Source organism: Lepidochelys kempii, chromosome 2 (genome assembly GCF_965140265.1).
Source record: "Lepidochelys kempii isolate rLepKem1 chromosome 2, rLepKem1.hap2, whole genome shotgun sequence".
Taxonomy (NCBI): Eukaryota; Metazoa; Chordata; order Testudines; family Cheloniidae; genus Lepidochelys; species Lepidochelys kempii.
The window spans coordinates 189704892-189720115 of record NC_133257.1 but is presented as its reverse complement, the minus strand read 5'-3'; the positions used below and the strand labels follow the sequence as shown (position 1 = coordinate 189720115).

Sequence of the window (15224 nt, the reverse complement as noted above, 5' to 3'; positions counted from 1 at the left end):
GATTAATTTTTTTAAGTTGCTTGACTACCCTATTTTAAACATATCCAGAAACAAAAATACATTCTCCACTTCCCTGAGATTACAATCATTTGATGTTGAGACACATTTTGGGCCGACACCACATAACAACAGCCCTTTAAGCATGCTGGGGCCATTCAAAAAATCAAAATGGCTGATATAAAATAGATTAAATTAAAATTTTGCTTAACTAAAAATTCTGTTAAATGGTTTTTAATGGGGTTTCTTTTTTAAATGGGACACTGAAGGTAAGCATCCTCTCATCAGTTCTTCCTGACTGTTGTTTAAATGTTGAGGGATTTGGAATGGAAAGAGCTGTTACATTTGGTGAAATAGCATTTTATTCTACAATTCTCTCCCACCTCCCATTATAATCTCCATCTTTCTGTACAACTAGAAATGTGCCTACAGTACACTTCTGAATAATTGCTCTGGGTTCAAGGGCCAATCTATATCTGGCTCTGTAAGGATGTGGAAGGGCAGCTGAGCAGGAACAATGACTCTTTCACTCTTTGCTTATGATCCCCAAGTGCAAGGACCAGGAAAATGTAGCTCCTCTGTTGGCTAGACTCCCCAGAGCGGCTGTGTGATGTTCCTGACCAGTGCAGGAAGAGGGAGCATGTGCAACATTCTATTAAAAGGGGGTCACAGCCATTGTTCTTTCATGTGTTTTCCTCAGTGGCCCCAGAAACAGTTTGGCCGAGCTAGCTAGCATGGACCCCCTCCTTATACATCTGCTTAACAGCCACAGCATAACCCTACAATTCCATTACAATAAATATACCTCACCATGACTGCATCGCTGTCTGTCTCATATATCAACAAGACAACGGAGAACACTCAGATATCCACCCCAAACATCGCTAAACTCATCCATTTCATCCTCACCCATAACAACTTTACATTTCACAACAAACACTTTGTCCAAACCATGAGAACAGCCATGAGCAGTAGGATGGCTCCCAAATATGCTAACCTGTTCATGTGCCTCCTTAAGGGAAGAATTTCTGGAAAAATGTGCCAGGAAACCTATGATATACCTGAGATATATTAATGACATTTTCATCCTCCGGACAGACAATTTAAACTCCCTCATAGATTTGACCACTTCAACATTCACCACCCATTCATCGAACTTTCTCTAGAGTACCCACACACCAGCATCAACTTCCTGGACAGCATGATCAGCTTCCAACAATGGAACCCTACATACAACTAAATACAAGAAACTTACAGATCCCCACATTCATCTCCACAGATCAAATAACCATCCTAGACATACCAAGAAACCTGTTATCTAAAGCCCAGCACTCAGATCCCACAGAATATGCTCCAAGGAGAAAGTCCAGTATATATAATTCAGCACACTTAAAACTGCCTTCACTGAACAAGGACATTCCAACAGAAAAGTAGATTGCATCATGCAATGAGCCACCTGGAAGAATAGGCTTTAACACAGAAAACAAAACAAAACCACTGACCACACACACCTAGTCCTCACCTACCACCCCACACCGGAACCCATACAGGGTATCACTGAACAATTACAAGCCGTACTTGATGGGAATCACATCCTGAAAGAAATCTTTCCTGAACCCCATTTTTTGGCCTTTAAACAAACTCTCATCATCAGAAGTAAGCTCCCAACAGAAGACCAACTCAAAGCAGCAGCAGACCTTGCAACAACAACAGATGCAAAACCACCAGATATATCTCTACTGCTACAGTGATCAATACCCCTCACAACAACACACCTTTCAAGATCCATGGGTCCTATACATACCTAACACATGTGATAAGCCTCATCAAATGCCTCAATGACAACTATGTGCGTGAAACTAGACAACCATTACATTCTCGAATGAACTCACACAAACATGATAAAAGACAAAAACATGCTATTACCCATGGGCGAACTCTTTTCACAAAGCAGGTTTCAGAGTAGCAGCCGTGTTAGTCTGTATTCGCAAAAAGAAAAGGAGTACTTGTGGCACCTTAGAGACTAACAAATTTATTTGAGCATAAGCTTTCGTGAGCTACAGCTCACTTCATCGGATACATTCAGTGGAAATTCATAAAGCAATCACTCTATATCTGACCTATCAGTCCTCATCCTCAAAGGAAATCTGCACAACACCCTCAAAAGATGAGACACGGAACTTGAATTCACAACTCAGCTAGACTCTAAAAATCATGGACTCAGATATACTGGTGTTATGACTCATTACAACAATCTGTAACCCACTAACCCTTCCTTGTCCTGTGCTTGTCCTAATTGCCCACGTCATCTTAAATGGTCTCTTTCAACATGTATTTACTCCTAATACTTAACCATCTGCTCCACCTGGTATTTAGCTATGACATTCCAATTACCTTTTTCGGACTGAAGAACTCTGTGTAGTTTGAAAGCTTGTCTTTTTCACCAACAGAAGTTGGTCCAATGATAGATATTACCTCGCTCACCTTGTCTCTCTCATTACAATAACAAACATGCAATCACTGTACTCTGTGTCTTCCTACATAAGTCTATCAACTTTGGGGGGAATTTAATATTTACCTTTCTGAAGATGGTACAGTACTGATATCTCCTCACATAGATTTTTTTAGTCAACATCTGGAATGTCTATTAATTAGGAAATCAATTTAAGAATTTCACCAACAAAAGATATTTTACTCTAACAGCTATCTAAGGTGATCCTAAAATTAAAGGACTGAAGAAATATTTACATTTGAGATTTCCTAATGGAACATTAGTTTAAATAGACATTAAAAATATCCACAAGTCTAACTCCAGAATAGATGTATCTATGTAGTTGCCATAGAGACTAATGTAGCGCACACAATATATTAGAGAAAATAATTTCAAGTTCACTGTCTCTTCTACCTCTATAGTGAGAATGGATTTGAAAGGTTTGTGAAATGCAATTGTCTAAAGGGTAATATGTCTGTTTCTTCTGACCAGATTTAGGAATATGAATCTACTGACAAAATGCAGTAGTCCCCACACAGCTCTCAATACTATACTTAAGGTCTACTAAGTTAACATGGACAAAGCACAATAGAAAGATGCCTATTCATCTGAGTATGATTTCTATAGTACTGAAATACAGGGTAGAAATCAGGGAAGAATGCATGAAATACACACATTACTTTATATTAGAAGATACACCAAATTCAAATAATACTGAAAAGAATAGAAGGAAAACAAAGAAACAAGGACAGGAAGAAAACAGTTTAAAAGACGTATGTGTATGCAAATCAGTTCCTTAGGTACAGGCAGTGATTCAGGCACCATCAGAAAACACACTATTTCCCCCAGCATTACAGATGAACGAATGAAATGCAAGAAAGTCAATCACTTTCTTATATTTTGACTTGACATTGACTTAAGACAAAGGTCACTACTTCTTGTGGTTATACAACCAACAGACCAACTCTGCTCACTTGGACATCCTAACAAGGCTTCTCAGCACAGATGATAGTTGTTCCCTTACCCACAAGGTAAAGACAAAACAAATAACGGACCCCTCTCCTAGCTCACGCTCTTCTCTGTAAGTCTCAGGATGCCTAACACTTATTAATCTGATGGTGAGAGAGTCAGCAGAAAGGACATTTAGAGACAGAAATAAGTTAGTTCTGAGGGAGCATCATCAGGAACGGAATAAAGCTCTTAACCAAATAAATACACCCCTTTGCTCCTTTTGTTCCACATTACCTCAGCAGAGGTTTTAACCTAACAAACAGCGGGTGAGATCATATAGAGAAGGGCAAGCACAACAAGCTTGTGGCCAAAAACTACTCATATTATTAGGAAGCAACAGCTATTTAGAGACTTGTATTTTGCAATGTGCATTTGATATTTTATATGAGGCCCATGAAGTTACAACAATAAAATGGTTACTTCATACTGTGTTCTTGACTATTACCCCACACAGTCTCTAGCCTCTTCTTTCTAGAAAAGATCCCTGAAAAGGGTGCAGTTGGGCCAACTCCAAGAGAAAGTGATATCTTGAAAGATTTTAGATTCCAAAGAATCAAGCTTAACATTAGGTCATGGCAGAGCAACTGTGCTAGTCTCTTGATGTGGTCCATGTTGTCACGACAATGGACAGAAGTCAGATGCTCAGTGACTTGTCATTGTTAGCCAAGAGGCCCTGTTAACATGACTACAGAACTGGAAGAGGAAGATTTAAGATAGTTCCCTCCATTCCTCTGAGAGAGATCTCAAACCCCTTCTCTCAGAAGGTTTTCAACTGTGCAATCTCTTTATGTTCTGCCTTGTCAGACACCTTATTCCACGTATGTGCGAGACTGCTGGGTGAGATCAAGTAGTGCTACATGATACAAGATTAACAACATTCTGATAATATTCAACTCTATGTCTCTATCAATCTGACTAGAGAAGGCATGAAAAGCAATTGAAAGACCTTTGCCTAATTGCTAAAAGGAAACAAAGAGCTTGTTTGCATTTTTGGAGTCTTTGTTATATAAGGAATAGTGTGTCACAGAACTGTAATATCTCTTTCATGGTGTGCTGCATTCCATTATGAAGACTGAAATTTCTTAAAGTGCTCAGACTCTACAATGAGTGCCAAAAAATACACCCATTTAATAAACTTTATATATTGGTTTTATTTATTTTAAAGCTGGAAGGAGAAGACATCATCAAGCAAAAACAAAGGGTCTTGTTTAAGCGATAAAGAATTTGAAGGACCAGTGGTCTGGTAGGTTACGACAAATCCTATATTCCTCTGTTTACCTCCACATTAGGGAGAGAATGAAATTTTAAAAACAAGCTTGCCTTCTGAGCATGTTCCCAAAGTGCCTTTTAAATTTACCAGGTAATAGAAACTGATATGTAACAGCTAAAAGTCAGGCAGGCAAGGAACAACTGGAAACATTAAAATTGTGAATATTTGACTACTATATACAATCTAGCAAGCAGCACTATTTCAATAATTCTCTGCAACAGAGTGCTTCCTATTAACATTCTGCTAATCTACTGCCCAATTAAAAAAAAAAATCAACCCACAGACTTCTATCATCATAACAACTCTGCTTATGTAATGCTCTAATTTATTTCTATTCTTGTTCTCAAAAGAAATAAAAAATGCAAAATTATTCTGTGCCTTATGCTATGTCCACACACAACCAAAACTGCTTAGACAACACAATGAGGTCTCGCATCCTTAATCTTTTATGTTCTTATGTTTAATTGCATCTCCAACGATTTCTTGCGAGTCAGCCAGCTAATTAACATCTTAGTTATCTGCCTTTGGAAAACTGGATTCAAATTTGACTCAGTTCACATGAGATATACACGGTGCTATAAACTTAATCTGAAACACATGAACCATCTAACAATTTAACAAAATGGGCAACATTCCCTCAGGAGAAGCTAGTAGAAGTAAAAGCTAATGATGATCACAACTGAAGTGCACCAGTATAAATTGTCATGGTGACAAATGCAGATATGCTTATTCCATGATTTAAATCGCATTAATAACTATAGCATGGTGCAACAGAATTTTTTTCCTCAAATGGAGGCAGGTTGGATGACTTTGAAAAAAATGTCAGGCATATTTCTAGGGTTTGTAAAGGACTCATCACCCTCAAAATAAAGAAAAAAATATTTTAAAAAATACAGAAAAGAAAATGTCATAGGTTGCCACAAAGCTTTTCTCTTTGAACTTACATAAGAGTATGTGTAAATTCAGGGAGACATGAAGATAAAGCAGTAACTTAAGATTTATTTTGGTTTGAAGTTAGTTTTTTTAGGGAGTGCTTTTCTTGTAAGTTAAATCTACAAACTGATTTTCCATAGCATATTTTTAAATTAAGTTTTGTAACAAGATTTGTAATTAACACTACATATCTGAAGATCTGTTTTAACTGTACTTGTACCTGGGAAACATCAGTATTATTACTTAAGTACACGTTTTTGGAAACAGTATAGTTTGTGGTGTTTGCGCTAAGATTTTTGTCTTCAAATTTTGTCTTCAATAATTAAAACATAAACAACTTGTCCTTTAAACAGATATGTTACACTAGAAGTCATTTATTCAACAACCTATTCCAGGTGCATGACAGGGCTTTAGGTTTACATTCAGTCCAGTGAGAGAACTGTGGATAAGTGGAGCCATTCTCGATGGATCGTGGGCCAGATGCTCAGGAGACATAAAATGGACTTCAATAGGCTTATGCCAGTTTACACAAGCTGAGGATTTGTCTCTGCAGGTCTCACAAATGACTCTCCATACATTACAAAAATACTTTTTGATAAGTAATATAGCGAAGCCTTGTTATTACATCTTTCTTCCATATATTCAAATGTGACTATATATTCATATGACATTATACTTGGAAAAAACATATGGAAGTTAGTTTTTAGTGTTGCTAGTGTTACTATACTGCAATTGGACAAGACTGTTGCTAGTGAAGCCCTCCTGCTTGCTTGTTCATATTAAGTGCGACACGTCATTTGCACCACCTGGTGCTCTATGATAAAGTGAAATCCCAAAGCAACAGAGAAAGAAAGAGAGCAGCAAATACACATTCCCCCACCAAGCCCCGCCCCCAAATTTTTGTTAAGATGAAATTAAGGTTTCAGGCAAATATTACTGGTTTACATTAGCGTTTAAATTTTAAAAAAATCAAACTTTGGAAATCTGGAAAGATGAAACACTGAAGTCGCACTTATCCAAAATAGTACCCAAACTGCTTAACTCTGTCCCCATAGAGATACCAGCCTACCACCTACCTGAGCAAATTATACAGATTTATTTACATAAATTGGTTTAGTAACTAATTTAAATACATGTAATTCCCTTGTGTAGACACTTGTTCTTATTTAAGCATCATATTGAGCTAACTTAAGTCCACTTAAGCTAAATCAATATAAAACCAATTTATCTAAATTAGTAAAATTTTCTCCTGTAGATAATGCCTATATAAGCAAGCAGCATTCCCACCCTGCTCTTAACTCAATATAATGTCCAAACTAAGTGCCTTTTTTCGAGTTTTCCTTTATTGAGAAGTTAAACAACAACATAAATCTCAGTCTCAGCTTCTCCCCAAGCATGGCCAGGTCTAGGATTTCTCACTGTAAACCACACTGGCACTCCGCCAAGTCCCCTATTACCTAAGAAAGAGACTCATCTGATTTATATTCTGGGTTAGAGCAAGTGGGACCTATCTGACTTGTCTGACAGGATCAGACAGAAGAGAATAGTTTTACATCTTTATGCAGAATCCTTAAATGTGACATTGTTTCAAAGATTATCCATTTCTTAAGGAAAGCAACCAAGTATAAATGGCATTACTCTCTAACTTTAAAATTTGCACCAAGAAAAACATTTCAAAATAATACATGCTTTGAATATCAAAATTATGAATTTCTATCTGGAAAATAAGAAATTTAAGAATGTATAGTCCTGCAAAACCCAAACTTACTTTCTCACTGTATAAAGTACAAAAAAAATCTTTCCAATTCATACATTCAAAGATATATTTTGGTTTGTTATTTTAAAAAAATGGTCATTCATTTACTGCATATTCAGTAAAATCCAGTCAGGTAAGGAAATGAAGCTATTTTTCTTGCGGTTTCCAAATTCCACATGTAATAAAACCCCCAACCCCTTGTCTGTTGTAATCATCATACAGAGCAAATCTGTAGAAGTTTAGAAGCTGAGACACCCTCTTGAAAAAACAGACAAGGATTCAGAAATTAATCTGAAAGAGAAATTCAAGAGTAAAGGTATTGATTCCTACACTGTAGGAATTAGCAAGGCTAGTAGCTTCAGAAAGACTTCAGAACTTATCTTTTCATGTAAACGTTCATCATAACACAACAGCTCTGAATTTGACACACAATGAAAATCATTTGAGAGACTGTTTATGTCTGTTATGGCATGTGAAGGCTGAATTCTTTGGCTGCCCATCATTAGTCATAAATAGGTGTTCAAGCAGGTTAACACAAAGGAAAAGATATGCCTATTTATAGATCCACAGGAAATTCAGAGTGTTCTGCAACTCCTGCTTCTAATACAGTTCACAAAGTCTTTTCTCACGTTAAAGGTAAAAAGAAGTTGAAAGGCAAGGCCTGAAACTTTTATCGCATATGAAAACTGGTTGGGAGGAAAGCCTTTCAGAACTCCTCAGACAATGAAGTGAGGCAACCTCAGAAATAAAGACCAGCTTTTGTAATGTAAATGAGGTAACCTCAGACCATGCCTACACTACAAACTTTGGTTGATGCAAGTTACTTCATCTTCTACCACCAAAGTTTGTATATTGCTCAGGCATATGAATACTTGTGGCTGCTTGCATCAGAGCTGTGTACAATCACATGGGGTGTTCGTGTCAATACAAAGTGCAGTATACCATAAGTAAATATTTCAAGTGCCACATGCCAGCATCCAGTGCAATGCCTTTTGGGAAATTTTCACCTGTTGTGGAGTAGAAATGACTCATCCAAGGATTTCTGAGACCTAGGAGGTGAAGTGCACAGCACACAACTTTCTCCATCCCAAAACGCCATCCGTATCCCATAATTTTCATGCGTTTTTAAAAAAAAATCCCACAAACTCGTGTGGCACTTGTTGCTGTCCACCATCTCTGACAGACGCATGGAGCCTGCAGAGCTCTGCACTATTCTCATGAACACTGCACATACAGGACACATAATTATTCTGTACGGACAGACCCACAGGAAGTACCACAACAATGGGGGACTTGATGGTTTCTTTTAGGACAGTTTGTTAAGGGATGTAGCAAAAAACAATTCAAAGTTATTGATGTTCATGGAGCAGCTGCAGGTGATGGAGCACTGCTTCTGGGCCCGAGAAATGAGCACTGACTGCTGGGATCATATCATAACGCAGGTTTGGGATGATCAGTGGCTGCAGAACTTTCAGATGCGAAAGGCCACATTCCTGGATCTGAGTGATGAGTTTGCCCCAGCTCTCCAGAACAAGGACACCAGAATGAGAGTTGCATTGACAGTGGAGAAGCGACTCGTGATCTGACTAAGGAAACTTGCAATTCCAGATTGCTACTGGTCAGTGGGAAATCGTTTTGGAGTTGGAAAATCTACAGTGGGGACCATTGCCAAGGAAATAGAGCCATGAATCATTTCCTGCTACTGAAGACTGTGACACTTGGCAACGTGCAGGACATAGTGCATGGATTTGCAGCAATGGGGTTCCCAAACTGTGGTGAGGCAATAGACAGCATGCATATTCCTATTTTGACACCAGCCCACCCTGACACAGAGTACAGAAAAAGACTATTTTTCTAAGGTTATGCAAGCACTGGTGGATCAATTAGCACACTTCAGTGTTATCAACATGGACTGATCAGAGAAGATGCATGTGACACTCACATTTTTAAGAACTCAGGACTGTTCAGAGAGCTACAAGCAGGGAACAGTCTTTCCCAGTTGGTGAATTACCACTGGTGATACTGAAATGCCAATATTGACCGAGCCTGCCCCTTGCTCCCCTGGCTAATGAAGCCATACACCAGCCACTAGATAGCTCCGAAATTCAACTACCAGCTCAGCAAGTGCAGAATGACTTTTGGTAGATTGAAGAGATGGTGGTGGTGTTTACTCACTAGACTGGATCTCAGTGAGAAAAATATTGTTATGGTTATAGCTCCCTGTTGTGTCCTGCACAATATCTGAGAGACAAAGGAGTACAAGCTGTCACAAGGATGAAGGGCGAAGGTGGAAAGCTGTCTCCTGAGTTTGAACAGCCAGGCACGAAGGCCTGGCCATTAATAGAGCCCAGTGTGGAGCTATGTAGTTGCCAGAGGCTTTGAAAGAGCACTTTAACAGTCAGTAACAGTAGTGTTCTCTATTGGTGTGTTCTCTGGGCCTGAAATTTTGGGTGCAGCTAAGAACTGAACAGCACTTGCCATACATTTATAAATATGACTGGGTGTGCTCCTGAGCCTATGAATTACAGTAGAACCCCAGAGTTATGAAGACTAGAGTTACAAACTTATCGGTCAACTATACACCTCATTTGGAACCATAAGTACGCAATCAGGCAGCAGCAAAGACAACAACAAAAAAGCAAATACAGTACAGTACTGTGTTAAACATCAATTACTAAAAAAAAATACAGGGAAAGTTTAACAAAGATTTTGACAAGGTAAGGAAACTGTTTCTATGCTGGTTTCATTTAAATTAAGAGGTAAAAAAACAGCATTTTTCTTCTGCATAGTAAAGCTTCAAAGCTGTATTAAGTCACTGTTCAGTTGTAAACTCTTGAAAGAACAACCATAATGTTTTGATCAGTTACGAACATTTCAGATTTACGGACAACCTTCATTCCCAAGCTGCTCGTAACTCGGGGATTCTACTGTATTGCAAATCTTTCCTTACCTGCATCCCTCTCATTTTCTGGAACCGTGCTATTGTGTCACTGATGGTATAGACACGAACATGGCCCATGTGCAGCTTTCCAGAAGGGTATGGGAACATTGAAAGTACGTAGAACTTTTGTCTTGATTTCTAGGAAGAATAAAAAAAGTTAAACCCAAGTAGGTTAGCATTTAATTTTGAAAAAAAAAAAAAAATCAATATGCACTTTATAAGCTACACAGTCTCTAAAACTCCTATTAAGCAAAACAAAGTCATGTTACAGCAGGGCAAAAATAGGGTTTGAATCAAAAATATCCAAGTTAAGTTTGCTGGTGTTATAAACTGGCAGGTCTCCAAACTTCAATTGGGTTGTATCAATTTATATTAACAGAGAATTTGGAACCTACTGTTTCATCTCAGAAGTTAACTGCAAACATTCACGGGGATTTTGTGTATACCTGTTTTTACAAAAGATTATTTTACAAGATAACAAAAGGGGGGGGAATATATGGCTGTTCATTTAAAATTGTAATTTGTGCTATATTTTAAAATGGTCAAGTCAAAACTGCCCCGGATTTTAGGTTTCATAAAAATCCAAACCTATAGTAACAGAAGTGTTTTAATTTTTTGTTTAAAACAGTTTTTAAAAGCAAATGAACATTCCTCTAGAGTGTCTACAACCCAATTACTAAAGCACTGAGCTACTGCATGAGAAAGTGAAAAGATAAGGTGACTAAAAACTGACTACAAACTAAAGTGAAATTGATTGCTATATTCCTTCTGCAAAAGCTAAAAATACAAAAAGGCAGCCTAAATAGTGAACAGTGGGTGAAAATACTTAAATTCTAAAATTTTTAATAAAGTAATATTTGTATCATTATGATTTTTATTTGTAACTTTAATCTTCCCTATAAATTGTTCACAATCTTATTTTGGTCACTATACAGATGATTATATCCACTGCTCAACAATTTACATGCTGGTCCATTATTCTTTACATGCTGGTGTTACAAAAATACTATGATAGCTTTTAAAAAATAGAGTAGAATCTCGGAGTTACAAACACCTCGGGAATGAGGTTGTTCATAAGTCTGAAATATTTGTCACTCTGAACAAAATGTTATGGTTGTTCTTTCAAAAGTTTTTAACTTAACAGTGACTTAATACAGCTTTGAAACTTTACTATGCAGAAGAAAAACGCTGTTTTCCCTTTTTTATAGTAGTTTATGTTTAACATAGTACTGTACTATATTTGCCTTTGGGGTGGGGGGGGTAGGGGTGTCTCTGCTGCTGCCTAATCGCATACTTCCAGTTCCAAATGAGGTGTATGGTGGACCGGTCAGTTTGTAACTCTGATGTTCACAACTCTGAGGTTCTATTGTACTATGAATATTACTTTGTATTCCTACTTAATAAACACTTTCTTCTAAAAATATTTTCCCCTACAGATTTTCCTTTTTGTTTCTCCAGTAAACAGCAAAACTAAAGAGAATCAAAATGGTTTACTGGGGTAGTAGAGAACTAGCACCTTAACACTGGATTTTATTAAATGTCACATTAACACCAGGAATGGAACGAAAATATTAAAAAATAATCCTATGAGTTTTGCATATTTATGTATGCTTTCTAGATTGTGGTCTCATACTAAAAAGGTATGCATTTAAACCAATTCTTTCCCTGGCACGCACATGCAATTCTCATCTTATTTTCCTTCTCCATGCAAGTCAGGTCACCTCTCTATCTTTGTGACAATATAATGACTTCTATTTTCTGCCCGAGGAAGGACAGGTACGGGGAAAAGAGAAGCAAATGAGAAGGAAGAATGAGATTTTATAGGTATGTGACTGAACATAGATAAGAGTGAAAAAGGAACATGGAATTGTATTAGAGACAGAGTATATACTAAAACTGTTTTTCAAAGATCTTCACAGTGTGGGGAGGATATTTTTTTTTTTTAAGACATTCATTGTTTCTGGAATGCTTTCAATTTTAGAAAAACAAGCTTCCCTAAATATAAATGTATCATGCCACATTAGTGGGACAACAGATTTAGCAGTTGGTCAGTGAAGCCAAACTGCCGTTTGAAAACTGATTCCTTACAAAGTTTACAACCTCAAAGGGCTTTTTTCATTTTTTGTTAATTTTTTTTTAAGAATTCAGGGGAAAATGATTTACTTTAAAAATGGCTCCCTCATCGGTGAGACCCTCAGGTACTTCCCAATCACAGAGCTATGGAAAATAGGATCTTAGCTTTACATCACCGAAACCATTCTGCTCACAATCTAGGATTCGCAAAAAGAAAAGGAGTACTTGTGGCACCTTAGAGACTAACCAATTTATTTGAGCATGAGCTTTCGTGAGTTACAGCTCACTTCATCGGATGCATACCGTGGTAGCGTACTGTAGCTCACGAAAGCTCATGCTCAAATAAATTGGTTAGTCTCTAAGGTGCCACAAGTACTCCTTTTCTTTTTGCAAATACAGACTAACACGGCTGTTACTCTGAAATCTAGGATTGGTTCTTACCAGTAGTTTTTTTCATGCTTTGTCCAAACCAGTTTAAAAAAAAAATCTCAAACAATGGAAGTTTCCGCCCTTTCCTTTGGGAGACTATTTCACGGCAGAATAGATACTACTTGTAAGAAAACCTCTCTCACAGTCAGCCTAAAATATAACTCATTTGATTTTACCTTGTATTAGTACCACCCTAAGCAATTGCTCTCTCTGTTTAGCGCTGTTCTACACTGAAAACTTACATTGACATAGCTACATCTCTCGGTGTGAAAATTCCACACCCGAGTGACACAACTATGCAGACCTAACCCCTGGCGTAGACAGCACTAGATCGACAATTCTTCTGTCAACCTAGCTACTGCCTCTCAGGGAGGTGGATTAACTACAGTGACAACAGAATTGCTCCCTTCACTGTAGCAAGTGTCTACACTGAAGCACTACTGTGGCGTTTTAAGCATAGACATATGCTTAGTGTTTGCGATCTTCTAACTGTTGCATTCAGTTACCATAGTCACCTTTCAGCCCCAATCCAGCAACACTTATACATGCACATGCCCACACCTTTATGTATGTGAGTAGTCCCAGTGAAATTAACAGAACTACTTGTGTATATAAAATTAAGCACGTTGTAGGAATTACAAGAATCAAGGCCTTAGTTATCATTTTACCAGTGTGTAGATATTTAAGTCCTAACCTAGAAATCCGATCACCATGGATGAACCTCCTGTACCTCAGTAGAGTCCCTCTAAAGTCAATGAAAGTCCCATTTGTGTGGGAGGACTCCTACACTTATGTTCTCGGATTATAGCATCGAGCCTTAGTTTTTAATCTTTCCTTATACAAATTCTCCAAAACCTGTAATTACTTTTGTTGCTTTTCTCAGATTTTCCTCCACTTTATTGGCATCTTTATGATACTGAGAAGTTCCCCCCACCCCAAAAAAAAAAAATCTAAAGGGGCTTTTTTGATCATTGTGTGAATTACAAGCTACACGACTCTCTGTTCACAATCACCTCTTATTCTCATTAGCTTTACTACTTTACAGATATCACTCACCGCTCCTCTGTAAAACTAATCCTAGAAGTGATGAAAAACTAACTTCATAAAGCCTAGAATGATTGAAATAAATCTGAACATGAATAATCTGAATACACATATTTAGACTTATAGAATGAGTAACTATTTTTTTTAGAAGTTGGGGAAAGAGATTTGTTGTACGAATCACCAAATTTATTGCATTTCCTTGTCCATAACCAGGAAAGCTGTGTTCTCAATGGTCATTTTAAGACATCCGGTTTTCTTTTGAGAGTGGTCTATTGGTATTTATCTGTTGGTATGCTATTGCTTCCACTATACCGCACCACAGAAAGTTTTTATTGCTACTAGCATGAAAGTAATATTTAAAAAAAAAAAAAACAAATATTTTTGTTTTACTGCCAGTGACTATTTTATTTAGAAGAAAACTATTAAAATGGAGCCATACGTTTAAAAATTCTTTTGTCTGTTGTTAACCATATTGTGTCCTGATTCACTTTTCTTATTATAACTTTTTCAAATAGTACATTACAGGATATATTTTTGCTAAGTAGGGGATAACACTGTTTAAAACATCTATATTAAGTACTCCAGACTGATGCTCTCAAAAATATTTCACCTTGAGAAAAAAAAATCAAATATTAATTTTTCAAGTTTTTCAAAATGCTTACATCTGTTTCTGAAGTTTTGCAAATCTGTTCCTTCATTCTTGGAAGCCACCACTTCTCAACTTTCTTTCTTGTTTCCAATCCATAGTCTCTTTCCCACTTCCCCGTCTCACTGTAAATAGATCTGATCCATCCTGGAATCAATCTCCTTTGCCATTTAATTAAGTCATTTAGCTGCCTTTTCAGACATGAAGAACAAACTCCAAATCTCTGCCAAGCAGACTGCATTTTTTAGGATACAATGGCTGTTCTGAAAAATACAAAAACATAACTTTTAATCTAAGGTCAAGCAATGAGTACTACAGTGGAAATGTGTATGACAATTCTGTTGTAATGAAACATACTTTAAGCACAGTTTAAACAATATTTGTTTATTTCCGATTGTACTTGCATTCTATTTCTAGTGTGGGTTGTTAAAGCACTTAACTTTAAAGAACTGGTTCTGGCCCTAGGAGGGGCACCAACATGAAACTAGTTTGGCAGTATTAGATTATTTCTTAAAGGGATGAAATCATTCTACAATCTCCCAGAAAATGAATATCAACCCCCCTGACATTACAGACATTTGAACTGACACAATTTGAAAAAGAAAAGGAGTACTTGTGGCACCTTAGAGACTA

General features: G+C 37.3%; 1 protein-coding gene across 3 annotated transcripts in view; it reads right to left on the bottom strand.

Moving 5' to 3' along the window:
- LARS2 (leucyl-tRNA synthetase 2, mitochondrial) overlaps positions 1-15224 on the bottom strand; it is a 110542-nt gene that overhangs the window by 92824 nt on the left and 2494 nt on the right. For all 3 annotated transcript variants that reach the window (XM_073333148.1, XM_073333149.1, XM_073333150.1), the window contains exons 2-3: positions 14608-14854; positions 10409-10537 (exon numbers count right to left, since the gene is read on the bottom strand). In XM_073333148.1, the coding sequence (XP_073189249.1) occupies positions 10409-10537; positions 14608-14832 (354 nt within the window). In that variant the 5' untranslated portion in view covers positions 14833-14854. The remainder of the gene's footprint in view (positions 1-10408; positions 10538-14607; positions 14855-15224) is intronic.